This window comes from Berghia stephanieae, chromosome 1, assembly GCF_034508935.2.
Source record: "Berghia stephanieae isolate SIO BIC M18660-M18661 chromosome 1, UCSD_Bste_1.3, whole genome shotgun sequence".
Classification (NCBI taxonomy): domain Eukaryota; kingdom Metazoa; phylum Mollusca; class Gastropoda; order Nudibranchia; family Aeolidiidae; genus Berghia; species Berghia stephanieae.
In genome coordinates, this window is record NC_088360.1 from 31084736 (window position 1) to 31101930 (window position 17195).

Genomic DNA, 17195 nt, shown 5'->3' on the forward strand with positions numbered 1-17195 from the left:
GGTCATCCAATGGAGGAGGATAATCATATTTTCTTGGCTTTGTGGAAAAAAAAACAGTTGTCCTTTAGAGACATCGGACTCATGGAGCCGGAGTGACGTCGATTTCCTGGTTTCTATAGCGTGAAACGGACAATCGCAATTGCTTGATATCCTTTGGATAGGACGCTAGTCTATCGCGAAGTACATTCCGCCAAATCTAACAGACTCAGCTATCCATTCACTGAGTGGACAGGAGGGTCAGAAAAAAATCTCGACTGAACCCGGGATCGATCTCGGCCCCTTTGCGTGTGAAGTGAGTGCTCTACCAACTGAGCTATCGGGACTGCTGGCTTTATGAACTTGTTCCAAATCCCCATGTGTTTGCAAATTTTACGTCAATTGTAAATTGTTGTATCCACAGATGAGCTAGAGAGAGACATTCAACGATTACAAAAAGATCACCTACGCAAAATGTATGAACTTCAAAGGGAGATAGAACGTCTACGACAGGAGACCTACCTGATAAAGATGAACGACAAACCAGCACAGATTATTCTGCACCAAAGTCCTCGTCCTGCGCAAGTGCAAGTTGCACAGCCTGTTCAGGCTCAACCAGTGCAAGTACAACAAATGGTAGGTTATGGTTTATAACATCTGAAATAAACTAGACTATGCTGCACGCACGACACATACACATGCACATGCACGCATAGAAATAATACGCAGTCATACACTAACACACACATAACACACACACACACACACACACACACACACAGCACGCGAACACACCAAAACCCGTGTTCATCATAATATAGTTAAGTCATTGCATCATTTTACAATGGTCGTTTTAATTAGAAATTCCACATACCAATAAAGGTTGCATACGATCTATAGCTTGATACGATGATTTGCAATGTGACGTGAATTGTAAGTTATTGTCACCGCCTCGTGAGTTGTTGGAAACGGAAACCAATGATTCCATTGGCTGTGAAATTGAATACAACTGACAATACTCTTCAACAGTCGTAACGTCACCTCCTTCCTAATGACACATGGTAACTTAGTAACACTGGCTCTAAACTATCGGAACAATGGCGGACATCCGTATGAAATATTTCTCCGGCGAGCATAAAAGCGTATCCAGAGGAGAAAAAAACCATAAATTTGATCATGTTTTGACTTTTACACATTCTGATCACAAGGCATATGAAAAGCTCTAGCCAGCATGAAGAACAAAAAGTAATGATTTTCTTGGTTTAGAACCAAGATGGCCGCCGTTGCCGGGCGGCGTGACATCAGACTATTGAATCGTATTGAACACAACTGACGATTGGCTTTATCTTCGTGATCGCCGCCCTGTATTGTGACGTATAATATTGTTTTAGTCAGTGACAGGCGAGGAGTTTAGGAAAGCTGAGCAAAGAGACCAAATCATCTACTTATCGTTAAGTCTTCATTTCAAATGTTTCAGTTGATAATTATATAAATATGACAATCACAGAGTTCCATAGACAGTTGATAATACAGGTACATGATTCTCACATTGTTGTCATAATATGTATAAAATCATACGTCATCAATCTTCTCTCATCTACTCTTTTTTTTTTTCATATCATTTCCCTCCTTCTTCCCACTCCTCCCCCTTCTCTCTCTCTCTCTCTCTCTCTCTCTCTCTCTCTCTCTCTCTCTCTCTCTCTCTCTATCTATCTATCTCTATCTATCTATCTATCTATCTATCTATCTATCTCTCTCTCTCTCTTCTCTTCTCTCTCTCTCTCTCTCCTTTTCTCTTACTCTCTTCTCTATCTCTCATACTTTCTCTCTCTCTGTTTCTTTCTCTCTCTCTCTCCCTCTCTCTCTCCCCCTCTCTCTCTCTCTCCCTCTCTCTCTCTCCTCCCTTCCCTGTGCCAAATTCCACCACATTTCAACGTTTCATTCCATTCTCTCCCCACCCCCCTCCCCCTACAGCCCCAATACATCGAAGTGGATCGCCTCGCCCCCTACGACCAGACGTACGTACAGATTTAAACTATTTCACCAATTCAAAATGATCTAAACACCATCGGCTTGAAAATCTGCACATCTTTCTATCCTATAATTAGCCTAATGTATTTATATATTGAACATGAACAATCCATATGCCAATCAGATGAACGCTGTGTTATAACATTGGTTGTCAGTTGTTATAAATGATTGCTAGAAATACGCCATATGCCAATCTGATGAACGCCGTGTTATAACACTGGTTGTCAGTTGTTATAAATGATTGTTAGAAATACGCCTTTGGCATATAGACAGGCGAATCATGAAGCAAACAAATCGTTTAAATTTTTTTCAACACCTTTGTAAATTTTGTAGAGTATTTCGGTATTTTTATCTTTGTATATGAGCGCGAACGCGTCTGGGTGTATATATATTATATATATATATATATATATAAATATATATATATATATATATATATATATATATATATATATATATATATGTTGTGTGTGTGTGTGTGTGTGTGTGTGTGTGTGTATGTTTGCGTTTGTGTGTGATTGTCTGTGTACCGTCAGTCCTTCTCAACTGCAGACTTGGCTATTTAAAAAAAAAATAATATTTGACTTCCGGAGTCGTTTCCCCATCCATAGATACATAAATGTAATCTCTATTCAAGTTTTATGTAACGAAAATCAAAACCCATCAAGAAAGCAACAGCCCCCCCCCCCCCCTTTCCACCTTCCCCCCACTACTATATTTTCTTTAAGTTCTTTGATAACAAGCCTGCCATACAATGACAAATCACGTTTATCACGTTGTAAAAAGTCTTAGGTTTAATAGGGTTCAACAGTCTTGACGTCACTTCCCTCGTCATGACGCATGGTAACTGGTTCTAAAATATCGGGAAAATGGCGGACGCCGTAATCCCCATCACCGGCCTTATGAAATACTTCTCCGGCGAGGATAAAAGTGTATCCAGAGTAGAAAAACATTATAAATCTGATCATGTTTTGACTTTTATACATTTTGATCACATGACATGTGAAAAAGTTCTAGCCAGCATGAAGAATAAAAAGGACCGATATTCTTTGTTTAGAACCAAGCTGCTGGTTGCTGGGCGGACGTGACATCAGACTATTGAATCCTATTATTGTTTTATGACAATTGAGCGACATTTTAACCAATCAGAATATGGATGAATCATTTTCTGGTCAAATCTTTTCAAAGGGCATTTAAGTCACTGCATGGCAGACAAACTAACCCGTAATATTTCATATTTAATTTCAAGGACGTACCTACACCTAATATTGTTTGATTTATCAGATGTCCAAATATGGCATTTGTTTTTGTGTCTGCGAGTCGGCCATGATATTCCTCCTCCAGTGTGTCCATACAATAACTAGTGACACACTATTAATACAATAGTACACACCAACGACACACCATTATCATTATTCACTACACAAGTCAATAACTAGTGACACACTATTGATACAATGGTACACACCAACGACACACTATTATCATTATTCACTACACAGGTCACATAGAATTGTTAAAGCAACTGTCTAACCTACGCCGTCTATTTCTATCTTTTTCTTACATAGTCCTTCACTCACTCTCATTCTCTCATATACACACACTGAAACATACGCATATTCTCTCTCTCTCTCTCTCTCTCTCTCTCTCTCTCTCTCTCTCTCTCTCTCTCTCTCTCTCCCTCTCCCTCTTCCCCCCCTCTCTCTCTTCCTCTCCCCCTCTCTCTCCCCCTCCTCTCTCTCTCCCCCCCTCTCTCTCCCTCTCTCTCCCCCCTCTCTCTCTCCCCCTCTCTCTCCCTCCCCCCTCTCTCTCTCTCCCTCTCTCGCTCTTGTGCACACTAGCATATCCAAATAAACTCAATATATAAAAACATTATCTATGTATCATTTTTTTTCTTTCTTGATACTGCTTGCATGGCATACAATATTTTTATCACCATCATTAATATTATAATTTATTGTTAATGAAAATAACAATGATAATATTAACGATTAATAATAATAATAATAATAATAATAATAATAATAATAATAATAATAATAATAATAATAATAATAATAATAATATATAATAATAATAATAATAATAATAATAATAATAATAATAATAATAATAATAATAATAATAATAATAATAATAATAATAATAATAATAATAATAATAATAATATAAAAGAGAAGAAGAAGAAGAAGAAGAAAAAGAAGAAGAAGAAGAAGAAGAAGAAGAAGAAGAAGAAGAAGAAGAAGAAGAAGAAGAAGAAGAAGAAGAAGAAGAAGAAGAAGAAGAAGAAGAAGAAGAAGAAGAAGAAGAAGAAGAATGATAATAATAAACTATTCTTTAAAAATTAGTAGGGTTGTAGATCGACATTGTTCTTTACAGCCAATGTTAAAATTTATCCTCGAGCACAGAATTATTGGCAAATTAAAAAATGATAAAACTTTTTTATACACACTGATACACAAGTAATTTGATCTTCTTGTTATATTAAGGGTAATTCTATTGCCAGTTGATTCAAATGGTTAATTAGGATATCTGCTAGGGCGTAATCGTGAGCCCTTAATTTGACCTTTGGCCTTCGGACATGGCCAAATTTGGCCACCGGACCAATCCAAGCTGATGGCTCAAAAGATTCGTCTCGATCTATGTTAAATTCCAGAATACAGTTGTAAAATAGAAATGAATGAGTGCATATTCGTGATAGCCTTTTCATCTTGCAAATTTTGAAGGTGAGGCATAAATAAACAATCTCTGACGTCACGTGACCATCGTCTGCAACAGACACATTGAGAGTTATCTTCCTTTTGTTTAGTAAAACCAAATATTTTGTGAGCCTTGAGCTATAAAAAGTACAATAATTTAATATTTAGAATTATATTTATATTTGAACAAAACAGAACTCTTAATATTTAAATAATAACAATAATAATAGAAGAAGAAGAGAAGAAGAAGAAGAAGAAGAAGAAGAAGAAGAAGAAGAAGAAGAAGAAGAAGAAGAAGAAGAAGAAGAAGAAGAAGAAGAAGAAGAAGAAGAAGAAGAAGTGTTTAGATCGTTTAGATATTAATCATTTCCTAACTAGAAGGTTTGAAGCTTGTAGAATGTATTGAGTGTGTTTTCCAATGTCTGCCAATCGCCTTGTCCACAAGTGTCCCTGTGTGCCCATTTCAGCCCCAGGGAACCTTACGCTCACACATGGGCGAAAACACACTATCGACAGTACATTCATTCAGATCCATTTTATGACCTCTACCTCTTCGACGCCCCTCAAAGATAGAACTTACCAAGGTGAGTCCGCAATGCTGAGTTCAAATCCATACAACTAACAATAGAATAAGCTTATTTTTTACATTTTTACCAGACTTTTATCTGTTTGCCAAATTGGCGTGCAATGACGAAACACATTTGGCCATAAAACTAAGTATTCTATTATCACTAAATTAAGATGACGCTTTACGTATGTCAAATTCTGAAAAATGCATTTTAAAAGTTTTGGCTAGAAATCTCGTCCATCAGTCGATTACTACGACCCTCATCTTGTCAAAAACTCTCAAACCTGGGACTTCCTTGATACGAGTTGACATTCAAAGAACGAGTTTTCGGCATGCCATTTAAAAATAAACGTTTTTTTTTTCAAAGTCGCCAAATTTACCATCAGGACTTGAATTTGACACTTCTATAAATGAGTCAGATCAGACATATAACATGTTGACAAGGTGAAGGTCATTTAATGCATCTATATTTAGTAAACGTTTTATGTCTGAAATGAGAGAAAGTGTTTAGTCATTGCACACCGGAATAACTTTCAAGGGAGAAGGAATATCATGTAGATACATATAGCGTAAAGCGTATTTTCAACATAATCCACACATTTATTATAGACTCCACAGCAAAGTGTATTTTTTTTTTAATTGAGTATTTTTTTCTCAAATTCATTTTAACTGAATATTCCATTCTAGTTATCAGAATTATAAATATCTATTTAGATTTTGTTTTTGGAAGCAAATAGACTGTGGTTGACAAATAGACTGTGGTTGACAGATAGACTGTGGTTGACAAATAGACTGTGGTTGACAAATAGACTGTGGTTGACAAATAGACTGTGATTGACAAATAGACTGTGGTTGACAAATAGACTGTGGATGACAAATAGATTTGTAAAAAACGTAATTTTCAATGTAAATCTATTGAAATCAAATCCAATTGTCAAATCCAAAGTGAAATCCATTAATTCCAGTTTTGTTTATTCTTTCAGACTATTTTATCCCACGCGTGGCCACGACAAGTTGGGGCAAATCAGGAGATAACTTGACTAGATGATGTATCATAATATTGTCTGTTGTAGGAATATGATGATGTTGATGTTATTATATTTTGGTTGAGTGCTGTGAAGAAGGAAAATAAAGGACTGTGTACTTACTGATAAGATACATCTGCCCGTGTAGTTAGTATTTCAGCATCTTTTTATAATCTACCCTCTATAGCTGCTTACATTAATCATTTTGATAAATTTATGTTCAAAATTTATGTATTTCTTACTTTGGTCCCTTTGTAACTTTTCACTAACTAAAAAGCAGTTTAATGTAAATGTAACTTTAAGATTTTATCACCATGAGATACACCAGTCGGAAATCACATTTCCTATATAAAATGGCGGGTTTTTTAATGATTTCGTGTTGCCATAATAACGACAATTATTTTTTAAAAAAGGTGACTCTGGGCTTCAGATGGCAATGGCAACAAGAAAGACAATCATGATACGATGGCCATCCGTACATTTCACCATTTGATATCATATCACGGCGTTTGGAACCAAATGTACACACGCCTCAATCCAACAACGCTAGGAACTTTTACCTCGGCCACAAATCAGACACTGGTATATCTCATACTTTGATTTTATGTAATATTTAATTTAGGTCATTCTAGCTGAACTGTTTCCTTATAAAAAAACAGGAAACAGTTCTCTTAACCCTTTCCAGAATGAAGTAGTGCAATAGGAACTCTAATCAAATCTGCAATCAAATATATATAGACAGAAAATCAACCTTGTTTAAGTTTAAATTGCCGCGTATTTCTTGATCATTATCCTTATATTTTTTTTAAGTATTTGATTTTAAATGTCACATCAAATCACCTAAACAAACAATATTTTTTGAAGACTATTCATTTTCCTGAATAGTTAATTATTTGACTAAGAGTGCAATCTGTGTTTTCATTCAACAACATGTTAATGATATTGAATAACCATTCATATTTTTACATTTGGTTCTCCTCTTATTTTGTCATCACGATACGATTTATGACATCGAACTTGGGGAAAAGAAACATTTTTGGAATAATATAGGAAAAAGAAACATTCCGAGAACATTTAGGACAGATTTGGAAAAGAAACATTTAAAAAGATATTTCGATATATTTAGACCATAGATAAAGCATACAAGATGCACATTGAGTATTATATTTTCTATTGAACGATGCCCTTTGGTGTGATAATAATAATAATAATAATAATAATAATAATAATAATAATAATAATAATAATAATAATAATAATAATAATGATGATGATGATGATGATGATGATGATGATGATGATGATGATGATGATGATGATGATGATGATGATGATGATGATAATAATAATAATAATAATAATAATGTTCTTTATTCATCCAAAAGGAAATTTTTGTACAGACGTATAAAATGCCGACAATGATACACATAAACATAATATACGTAAATATAATGTGGTAAAGTAAAATTTGGTAATAGGTATATATAGTGTAATAATATTGTAGGCTGTAAGAATAATTTCATAGTGTACATTAAGAGACATACAGATTATAAAAGTGTAAAGATATGAATATCTAGAAAAGGTATATTGATGTCAACATATAAGAAAAAAAGATCAGTAAAAGGCTAAGAATTAGATACAGTATATTACCATTGTAAATTGACTGAGAAAAATGACATAGTATAAATTACATGGCACGTAATGTAGAATAAAAAGGTCAATAGAAAAGTTGTAAGTGATTTTGTAAATTGATGTTTAAAAATTGTGGGTACATGTGCACCTATAGGCACGGCTATTGGGGGACTAGGCACTAGAATCTTGACATATATAAAGAAGAATGTATGCTCTTCAATTATGCACGCGAAAAAACGCTCGTTGAACCTCTCCATGTGTATAAATCTGTTATTGACGCCCATTCTGGACATAAAAGTTTAGAAGAAAGAACTGAGAAAAAAAGGAACTGAAGAAATTATAATGCCACCCCCCCCCCCTCCACCTCCCCTTACCTTCCCCAGATATGTAAGTTGGTGTTTTATATCGTGTATTTCAGCAGATCTGGTGATATCTAATCCTTTGAATGTTCAGACAATTAATTGTTATTCTGTCGCACTCTAAAACAAATTTGGCCAGAAAACTCGTCCTTCAAATATCGATCGATTCCAATGAGCCTCCATTTGTCAAAAACTCTCGAACATGGAACTTTGTGAAGCCCCAGGTTTTAGAGATTTTGACAAGACGAAGTTCATTTGAATCGGTCGATATTCGAAGAACACATTTTCTGGCCAAATCATGTCATACGTTTTTTAGTGTCTACAACAGTGTTATGGTGTTATGTCTTTGAGATGTTAATTGTGTATTTTTATGTCATCAGATTTTTAAAAACATTACGCAAATTTTATTTTATGAATATTTGTAATGCAACAGAAGTAGGATCTAGATCTATATGACCTGTATAATTGTGACAATAGAATTATAAGGTGGTATTTACCCCTCCAAAACTATTATTTTGCTGTTGTGTTCATTGTTCTTCCAATGTTTCTGACATAATTTAAATATGATTTGAAAATGAGTAAAAGATCGAGGACTTTGTTTGATGTATTTCTTTCGGTCACTGTTAGTGGCTGTAATTGTGCTCCTCCAATCAACCCAGTTGCACAGTTACCTATATCGTCTTCTGTATAATCTTTTTCGTCGTCACATCTCTTTTGGTCTCCCAACCTATAAATTTTGGTCGCAATTGGTGGCTTCCAAATAACCCAGTTGCATAGTTACCTATGTCATTTTCTGTCAACTCCCCGTCTTCGCCACATTTCTTGTGGTCTCCTAACCTTTCTTTTACGTCAAGAGTCCGCTCTAAAACCTGCTAGGGCACAAATGACGATTCTTTCTGAAGCTCAAGTCAATGGCATTTCCTCAACAACACGTCTTTTCTTAATGGAGGCTTGAATTTTAAATGGAACGCAAACATTTGTGCGACAAAATAAATGTGGGTTTCATTTCTGATCGTTGTGGTCCCAATTTTCCAACTTTTGGATTATTTCTATAATTTCAAATCAATAACAACCAAAGATTGTAATCCTATTCATCAATAGATCAAATGTTTGAACAATGGAATGTTTTGTTTATTAGATTAATTTGTTCACTTATTTATGAAGTTTATCTTGATATAATGCACCTTTTATCATAAATGATTTGCTTAACTGTTCTATTGCATACAATATATTATGGTTACCATCTGCTCCCTGTGTGAATGAATGAGAATGCCTGTTGCTGACAATAAAGATGAATCGGTTCGCTTTTCATGAATGGAAATCCCATAGTAAATAGTGACCCTGTCATCAATACAATGCCGCCCACCGTATACAAATATGATTTCAAATAAATGGGCACCTCTGTGTTCCTGATCAAACTTTCCATTTTACATTGTTTCTTTTTTATCTTAATTATCCTTACTGGTATCAAAAGGAGAGATATGGGGTTTTATTCAACCAGTAGATTTTTGACCAATCAAAACATGGAACTTGTGATACACCTTCACACGTGCTCGGACAAACATGGTTGGTTGTTTATAAACAAATATGTGAATGAAATTGACCTCTCTCTGATCATTGTTATTTTTTTTATATCGACAAATGGGTGAACTAGTTATCACACACTTTTCTCGATCATATGATAAATGTTTAATTTTTTTAAACACATAGTTTTCTGTGTTGGTTCTATTGATCAAGCTGTAGAACAGTGGGTCTTTTACTAAGACACATGCCACTGTTAGTAAAATGTGTGTAGTTTGCTATGTTTACCATTCACTGCCTTTGTTTACATTATGACGATTGTCCAAAAGGCGTGGTTATAATAAAGCGGAGACACAGAGGCCAAGATCAAACGATTCATCGGTGACCTTGGGGGAATGTACTTGTCTCCCATTGTGTCCCTTTGTTGTGGCCAACACCTTGAGTACAACTCACGTTACACCAACATTTGAAAGGTTTTGATGATTTCTACAGGTCACAATACACAGACAGGAATAATCTAACCACTGAGAAAACGGTACTGTATAGATAGTATGCAGATGACGTCAATCAGGCCTTTGTTATTGTTTTTGCCATCCGCGTTTGTGAGTTGTTCTCACTAAACTGTATTAACCAGACTATAAAAGTTCATGGTTACACAGAGTTTGTGTGTTGGTCCGTTATACTTCCGGATGGCAATGTTGTGAACTCCTTGGCCAAGCGCATACTATCTATAGATGGTTTGAAGATGACGTCACTTAGGTCTTTGATATTGTTTTTTGCCATCCGCGTTTATGAGTAATGCTCACTGAACTGTATTAACCCGACTATAAACGTTCATGGATACACACAGTTTTGTGTGTTGGTCCATTTTACTTCCGGATGGCAATGTTATGAGCTTCTTAGCCAAGCGCATACTATCTATAGATAGTTCGAAGATGACGTCATTCAGGTCTTTGTTATTGTTTTTTGCCATCCGCGTTTATGAGTAATGCTCACTGAACTGTATTAATTTGACTATAGATAGTATGCAGATGACGTCACTCAGGCCTTTGTTATTGTTTTTGCCATCCGCGTTTGTGAGTTGTTCTCACTAAACTGTATTAACCTGACTATAAACGTTCATGGTTACACAGAGTTTGTGTGTTGGTCCTTTATACTTCCGGATGGCAATGTTGTGAACTCCTTGGCCAAGCGCATTCTATCTATAAACGTTCATGGATAAACACAGTTTTGTGTGTTGGTCTGTTATACTTCCGGATGGCAATGTTATGAGCTTCTTAGCCAAGCGCATACTATCTATAGATAGTATGCGCTTGGCTAAGAAGCTCACAACATTGCCATCTATAGATAGTATGCGCTTGGTTAAGAAGCTCATAACATTGCCATCCGGAAGTATAACGGACCAACACACTAAACTCTGTGTAACCATGAACTGTTATAGTCTTGATAATACAGTTAAGTGAGAATTACTCATTAACGCGGATGGCAAGAAACAATAACAAAGTCACGAGTGACGTCAACTTCGAACAATCTATGGACACCCCAGTGGAAAAGAACATAACCACGGCCCTCGGACAGTTGTCTGAATGTAAACAAATGGCAGTTCGCGTTGAATTACATTGGAAGCGCTTCGTGAATGGGAGAGGTCTATATTTAGGTTTTTGTCCAGCCCAGTCATCAATCACGTTATTTGTTGCTGTTCACCGATTGGATATCTGTAAATAAATGCTGCTTTGTTTATGAAAGTTATAAACACACCCATGTGTCAAGCTGAACAAAATGGCCTATTGTGATGGTGGATGTTCTGAAATCCGTGAACTGTTTTAAAGTTAAATTACGTAGGTCATCTTCTGTCTAATCTTTTTCATCGTCACATCTCTCACATTTCGTAATGTTACCATTGACGGGAGCCAAGGATGACTCTAGAGTTGTCCTTGATAAAAGCACATGGAAAAATAATATAGACACCCCCTACCCCCTTCACCCTTCCCCTAATCCCATTATAGCAAGAACGCAAGAATCTTACAATGTTTTAGATGTGAATTATAGACTGTCATACTTTAAACTCGTTAACTGCCTCACTCTGGAAAAAATACGTATTTAGAAATTTGGCCAGAAGACTCGTCCTTCAAATATCGATCTTTAATTGATCCTTATCTTGAAAAAAAAAACAACTCTCAAACTTTATTAAAGCCCCTGGCTGCATTTATGACGATTTTTTATTAAAGCAAAACAAAGTCGAAAGTCTCTGAAAAATATTCTTACCACGATCGAATAGTATTGTTCTTTGTATCTCTTGTAACCTTTCACTTCACTTCCGCTAAAAAAGAAATATAAATGTGCATACTATATTGCGCATTTCCACTAATTCATGAAACTCAATGCACTTGACAATGCTTAACGTATCCCTCAGCTACGGCATGTACAGTAAACGTTGCCTGTCAGACGCACATTTATACAACCACTGTTATGACGTCCCGTCATTGCTTATAGCTAGGTATTATAATCAACTGAATGGAGTGGGACAACATTGGTGAAGTGCTTTACCCAAGGACACAATGCCAGACTCAGAGTAATTAAAACTGAATTTAATGACAACCTAGGTTTGCTATGTGATATGACCTGGTCACTGATATACAGTCAAAGCATGTTTAACATCAAACTTCAAGGATTCAACCGATGCATCATGTATGGTTTAGGCATAGCAAATTTATTCTTGTCATACTTGTTTAACCCTCTCCTTACCACCCATAGGAAAATCGTCACATTCATTACGATACAGCCAATATTTTTCTCATTCTGATTTCTTTTGTACATCATAATATTTGAACAAAAAAGTCTATATTAACACTGTGTTGAAGAGTTCGTTTAGCAGAAAGAAATATCTATAGCAAGAAATAAATATATTTTTGTTTAGGTTGGATGTGAAGTTTTGGGGAAAATCCGAAAAATGGCCGATAAGGAGAGAGTTAAAGACCACGATTTGTGCGTCTGTGTGTTTTGGTGTTGTGACAATCTGCTTGTGACGGCCCGAGTCCTTGGAAAAGAATCTTTACTATGGTCGGCTGTAAAAGAAGAATATGGCTGCTTACAGCGTTTCCTATGATAGGCATTTGTATAACGCATTATCCAAACAGAGGCTCTGAAAGTTTCACAAAATATACAGTTATGAAAAACAAAATATTACATTTGAATAAACAATTCTCGTTAACCGCAGATTTTAAAATAGATTTCAAAATATTCAAACTATTTCCTCAATCATGTCGTGAGTGAGATCGAACCAAGCCCACAGATCTAAACAAGTGAAAACCATCTCACCAAACTCTGTTCTTGTTTTTGGAGTCAGTAGCCAAAAGACATCAGACGGGACATTTGCTTATGGCGCTTATCTAAAAATCCAATGTCAGTGAACAGTCAGAAATCGCTCTTCATTTTTTTTTTCTTTTTGAAGAGCAATGACGAGTTAACAACACACAATTTACAGCTAGATGCTGGAAGTTATTGATGGGTTTTCTTACCTTCTGCATTCAAAATTGAAGGAACGTTTGTGGTTTGTCTTGGGGGTCCCGATAGCTCAGTTGGTAGAGCACTCGCTTCACTATCAAAGGGACAATGACCGATACCGGGTGCAGTCGAGATTTTTGTCTGACTCCCCTATTCACCCACCAGTGATCGGGTAGCTTGATGTTAGAACTGGCGGAGAGTACTTTGCGATAGACTAGCGCCCTATTCAAAGGGTAGCACAAGCAATTGCTATTAAACGTCTCACGCTCTAGAAACCGGGATAAACTCCGGCTCCATGGGCCCAATGACTCTGAAAGAATACATTTGTGGTGTGTCTGATACTGACATTTTGTACGGACTTTACTCAAACAAAAGACAAAATAAATGTAAACAAATCTGGAGGTTCGGGGTTCGATTCCCAGTTGAGGCAGCCTGGGATTGTTTTGTTGGGGGGGGGGGTTGAGGTACTCTTGTATTTTTCGTTCTGGTCTGTCCGGCACTGTGTTTTACACACGTTTTCAGATCTTTATACCGGCAATGTGGTCTAGTGGTTTGACACTCGCTTTCGGATCGGAAGGTCCTGGGTTCAAGCCTCGCTGGGCGCATAATTGAGTCCTTGGAAAAGGCTCTTTACTCACATTCTCTCACCATACTCAGGTGTAAAATGACTACCTGGCCGTTAACAGGGTTGTCTCTGTCGGAAAAAAATTGTAATATGGCCCTAGCAGGCGTCATGTCTTGTTCGTCACGTTACGTGTTGCTGTTGGTCAGGGTTCCCTTGTAACGCGCTTTGAGGACATTAAGTGGATATTGCCCTATATAAAAGCTCACGTTTATTTAAAGCTCACTGTAACTCGTACTTGGGTCGGTCCCTAGAGAAAAATCGCTCTAGCATGCTAAACAAATTATTATCTAGTTAAACTCTCTCAAAAGCAACAAATAAATTTATTTTTTTTCATTTTCAGACAAGGGTTTGCCATTTTCTACGACTTTGCCTTAAACCTGGACCCAAGGATAACGGCTGTTCGATTCATCGTCGGGCTACACAACAACAGCTCCAAGCTTGGGGAGCCAACCATCCTACCGTTGGTGTACACCGAACCAGCCAGCACGTACGGGGGATACACGCATGCCGTGAACGCTGTCCTTGGCGCCAGGCAGCCTGTGCCACGGTGGGTAATTTGCCTCAACAATCACACTTATAATGAATGACTTTGTACTGATGTAACATTTCATACACACTTTTTAAAATGTGAAAGTTGAACCACTAGCATCAGAAATTTGTTCATTGTTGAAGGTTTGAGTAAGATGCATAGAACAATGTCAAAAATAAGAAACATGGACAGAGTGTGTATGTGTGTGTGTGTGAGAGAGAGAGAGAGAGAGAGAGAGAGAGAGAGAGGAGAGAGAGAGAGATGTGTGGGGGGGGGAGATACAGAGAGAGAAAGAGAAAGTGGAGGAGGGGGAGGAAGAAAGGAAAGAGAGATTTTTTTTGTTTGTTTGTTGCTTTATGTCTCTTCCAACACAATTGAGGTTATATGAGAGACCGCTGAAACAAAAAAACAAGCAATCTAACAAAAATAGTACAAATGTCAATCAAAATCATAACCTAAAGATATCATAAGCTAAATTATAAATAACCAAGAACAAACAGGCAGAAGATTTACAGAAAAAAATATATCTCCTGTCAAAAATACAATCACAAACCAAAGAAGCAGGATAGGCTAGTAAAGAGAAGAAGAAACGACATCACTATTGGATCGTACACCCATGGGAACATCATAGGTATATGATTCAAGGGTGATGCTCCCATCCAACTACCCATAAAGGAAAGAGAGGAGAGAGAGAGAGAGAGAGAGAGAGAGAGGAGAGAGAGAGAGAGAGAGAGAGAGAGAGAGAGAGTGGGGAGAGGAGGAGGAGAGAGAGAGTGAAAGATAGAAAAAGAGAAGAAAGAGAAAGAGCCCCCCCCCCCCCACACACACACACACACACACACAAGCAAGCAAATTATACACAAAAATAGACACGATTTCACAAAACCACCCGCGATTTAAAATCAAATTAAAGATTTTATTCTTACCCACCATATTGGCAATATACCTGTCCTTGCTGTCGAATTGTACCAGAGGATGTCTCAAAGAATTTTCCATCATTTCTTCCTGACAGATGTCCCCCTCAGCCTGACCTTGGCATCGTTGTAGAACTCCAGGCGGCCGGAGCCCCAGGATCGGAGCATGACCAGTCACGCCTCATAACCCGGGCCTGGGCCAAGCTCCCCCTGTTTGACAACAACGAACGCCTGATGACAGGACGTTACCGAATTCCTTTGAGGGCGGTGCCTATCAAACCTTACATCCCAGTCACGGATTTGTCGTCAATCCCACAGGTTGGTTGGTCGCAATGCCAGACGTATTAACAAGTTAACGATTACGCGTCCAACCTACAACGATCGACAAACAACGAGGAAGAAAACGAAGATCAGTCCTCACTCTTCGTTTTCTTCCTCATCGTTCGTCGATCGTTGAAGGTTGGGAACGTAAACGTTAACTTTCTATTATTATTATCCTATAGACTTGGTGTAAATAATATTCAGTTTGGTTTGGTCAAAATGTGCAGTTGTTTTTTTTTTTTCATGACTTTGATATGCGTTTAGGTAAAATACTCAAAACAACCACCAGACGGATATAACGTACCAACACACAAAATTATGTCTAACCTTGAACGTTTGTAATCTGATTGATAGAATTTAATGAGAACTAATCAGCCAATAGGCTGTAGAAAAACAAAAAACAAAGAGTTGAGTGACGTCAATTTCGTTCCTTCTATAGATAGTATGCGCTTGGCTAAGAAGTTCATAACATTGCCAACCGGAAGTATAACGGACCAACACACAAACTATGTGTAATCATGAACGTTTATCGTCTGGATAATACCGTTTGGTGAGTATTACTCATAAACGCGGATGGCAAAAAACAATAACAAAGACCAGAGTGACGTCAACTTCATTCTATCTATAGATAGAACGAAATTGACGTCACTCAGATCTTTGTTATTGTTTATTCCAACCATTTTTATGAGCAGTTCTCGCTAAATTGTATTAATCAGACTATAGATAGAATGCGCTTGGCCAAGGAGTTCACAACATTGCCATCCGGAAGTATAACGGACCAACACACAAACTCTGTGTAACCATGAACTTTTATAGTCTGATTAATACAGTTTAGTGAGAACAACTCACAAACGCGGATGGCAAAAACAATAACAAAGGCCTGAGTGACGTCATCTGCATACTATCTATAGGGAATGAGATTAGCGGAAGAGTAGCGTCCCTTGATTGGACATCACCCATAGTCTATGACGTCACAGACTATGGGTGACGTCCAACCAAGGGACGCTACTCTTCCGCTAATCTCATTCCCTATAAACGTTTAAGGTTACACATAGTTCTGTGTGTCGGTACGTTATATCCAGCTGACATTGTTATGATTTAAATAAAAAAAAAGTAAACACAATGCATCAATTTTACTGTCCACCTTATTGAAATCATTCATGTAGCTATAATTAATTTGGGTGATGGTGATGATGATGATGATGATGATGATGATGATGATGATGATGATGATGATGATGATGATGATGATGATGATGATGATGATGATGATAATAACCGATAGCTAGTTAATGATAAAGAGCATTTCCTCCATGCACCCAGTATGGCGAGGCTGAGTTGTACTACAGGATAGTCAACATGAGAGACGCCCACAACCAATCTCTGGCCACGATCGCTGCCACCAACCAGGACACGTATCAAACGGCTCCTCTGGTAAGTTGGTCTTCTCATTCTCTCTCTCTCTCTCTCTCTCTCTCTCTCTCTCTCTCT

The 17195-nt window shown here is 37.1% G+C and overlaps 1 protein-coding gene across 3 annotated transcripts in view; it reads left to right on the forward strand.

Annotated features, from left to right (window-relative positions):
* The window catches only part of LOC144971688 (uncharacterized), a 56500-nt gene that overhangs the window by 18631 nt on the left and 20674 nt on the right, over positions 1-17195 (forward strand). For all 3 annotated transcript variants that reach the window (XM_078912769.1, XM_078912764.1, XM_078912772.1), the window contains exons 7-11: positions 401-612; positions 1951-1994; positions 14281-14487; positions 15482-15701; positions 17028-17138. In XM_078912769.1, coding sequence (XP_078768895.1) covers positions 401-612; positions 1951-1994; positions 14281-14487; positions 15482-15701; positions 17028-17138 — 794 coding nt within the window. The remainder of the gene's footprint in view (positions 1-400; positions 613-1950; positions 1995-14280; positions 14488-15481; positions 15702-17027; positions 17139-17195) is intronic.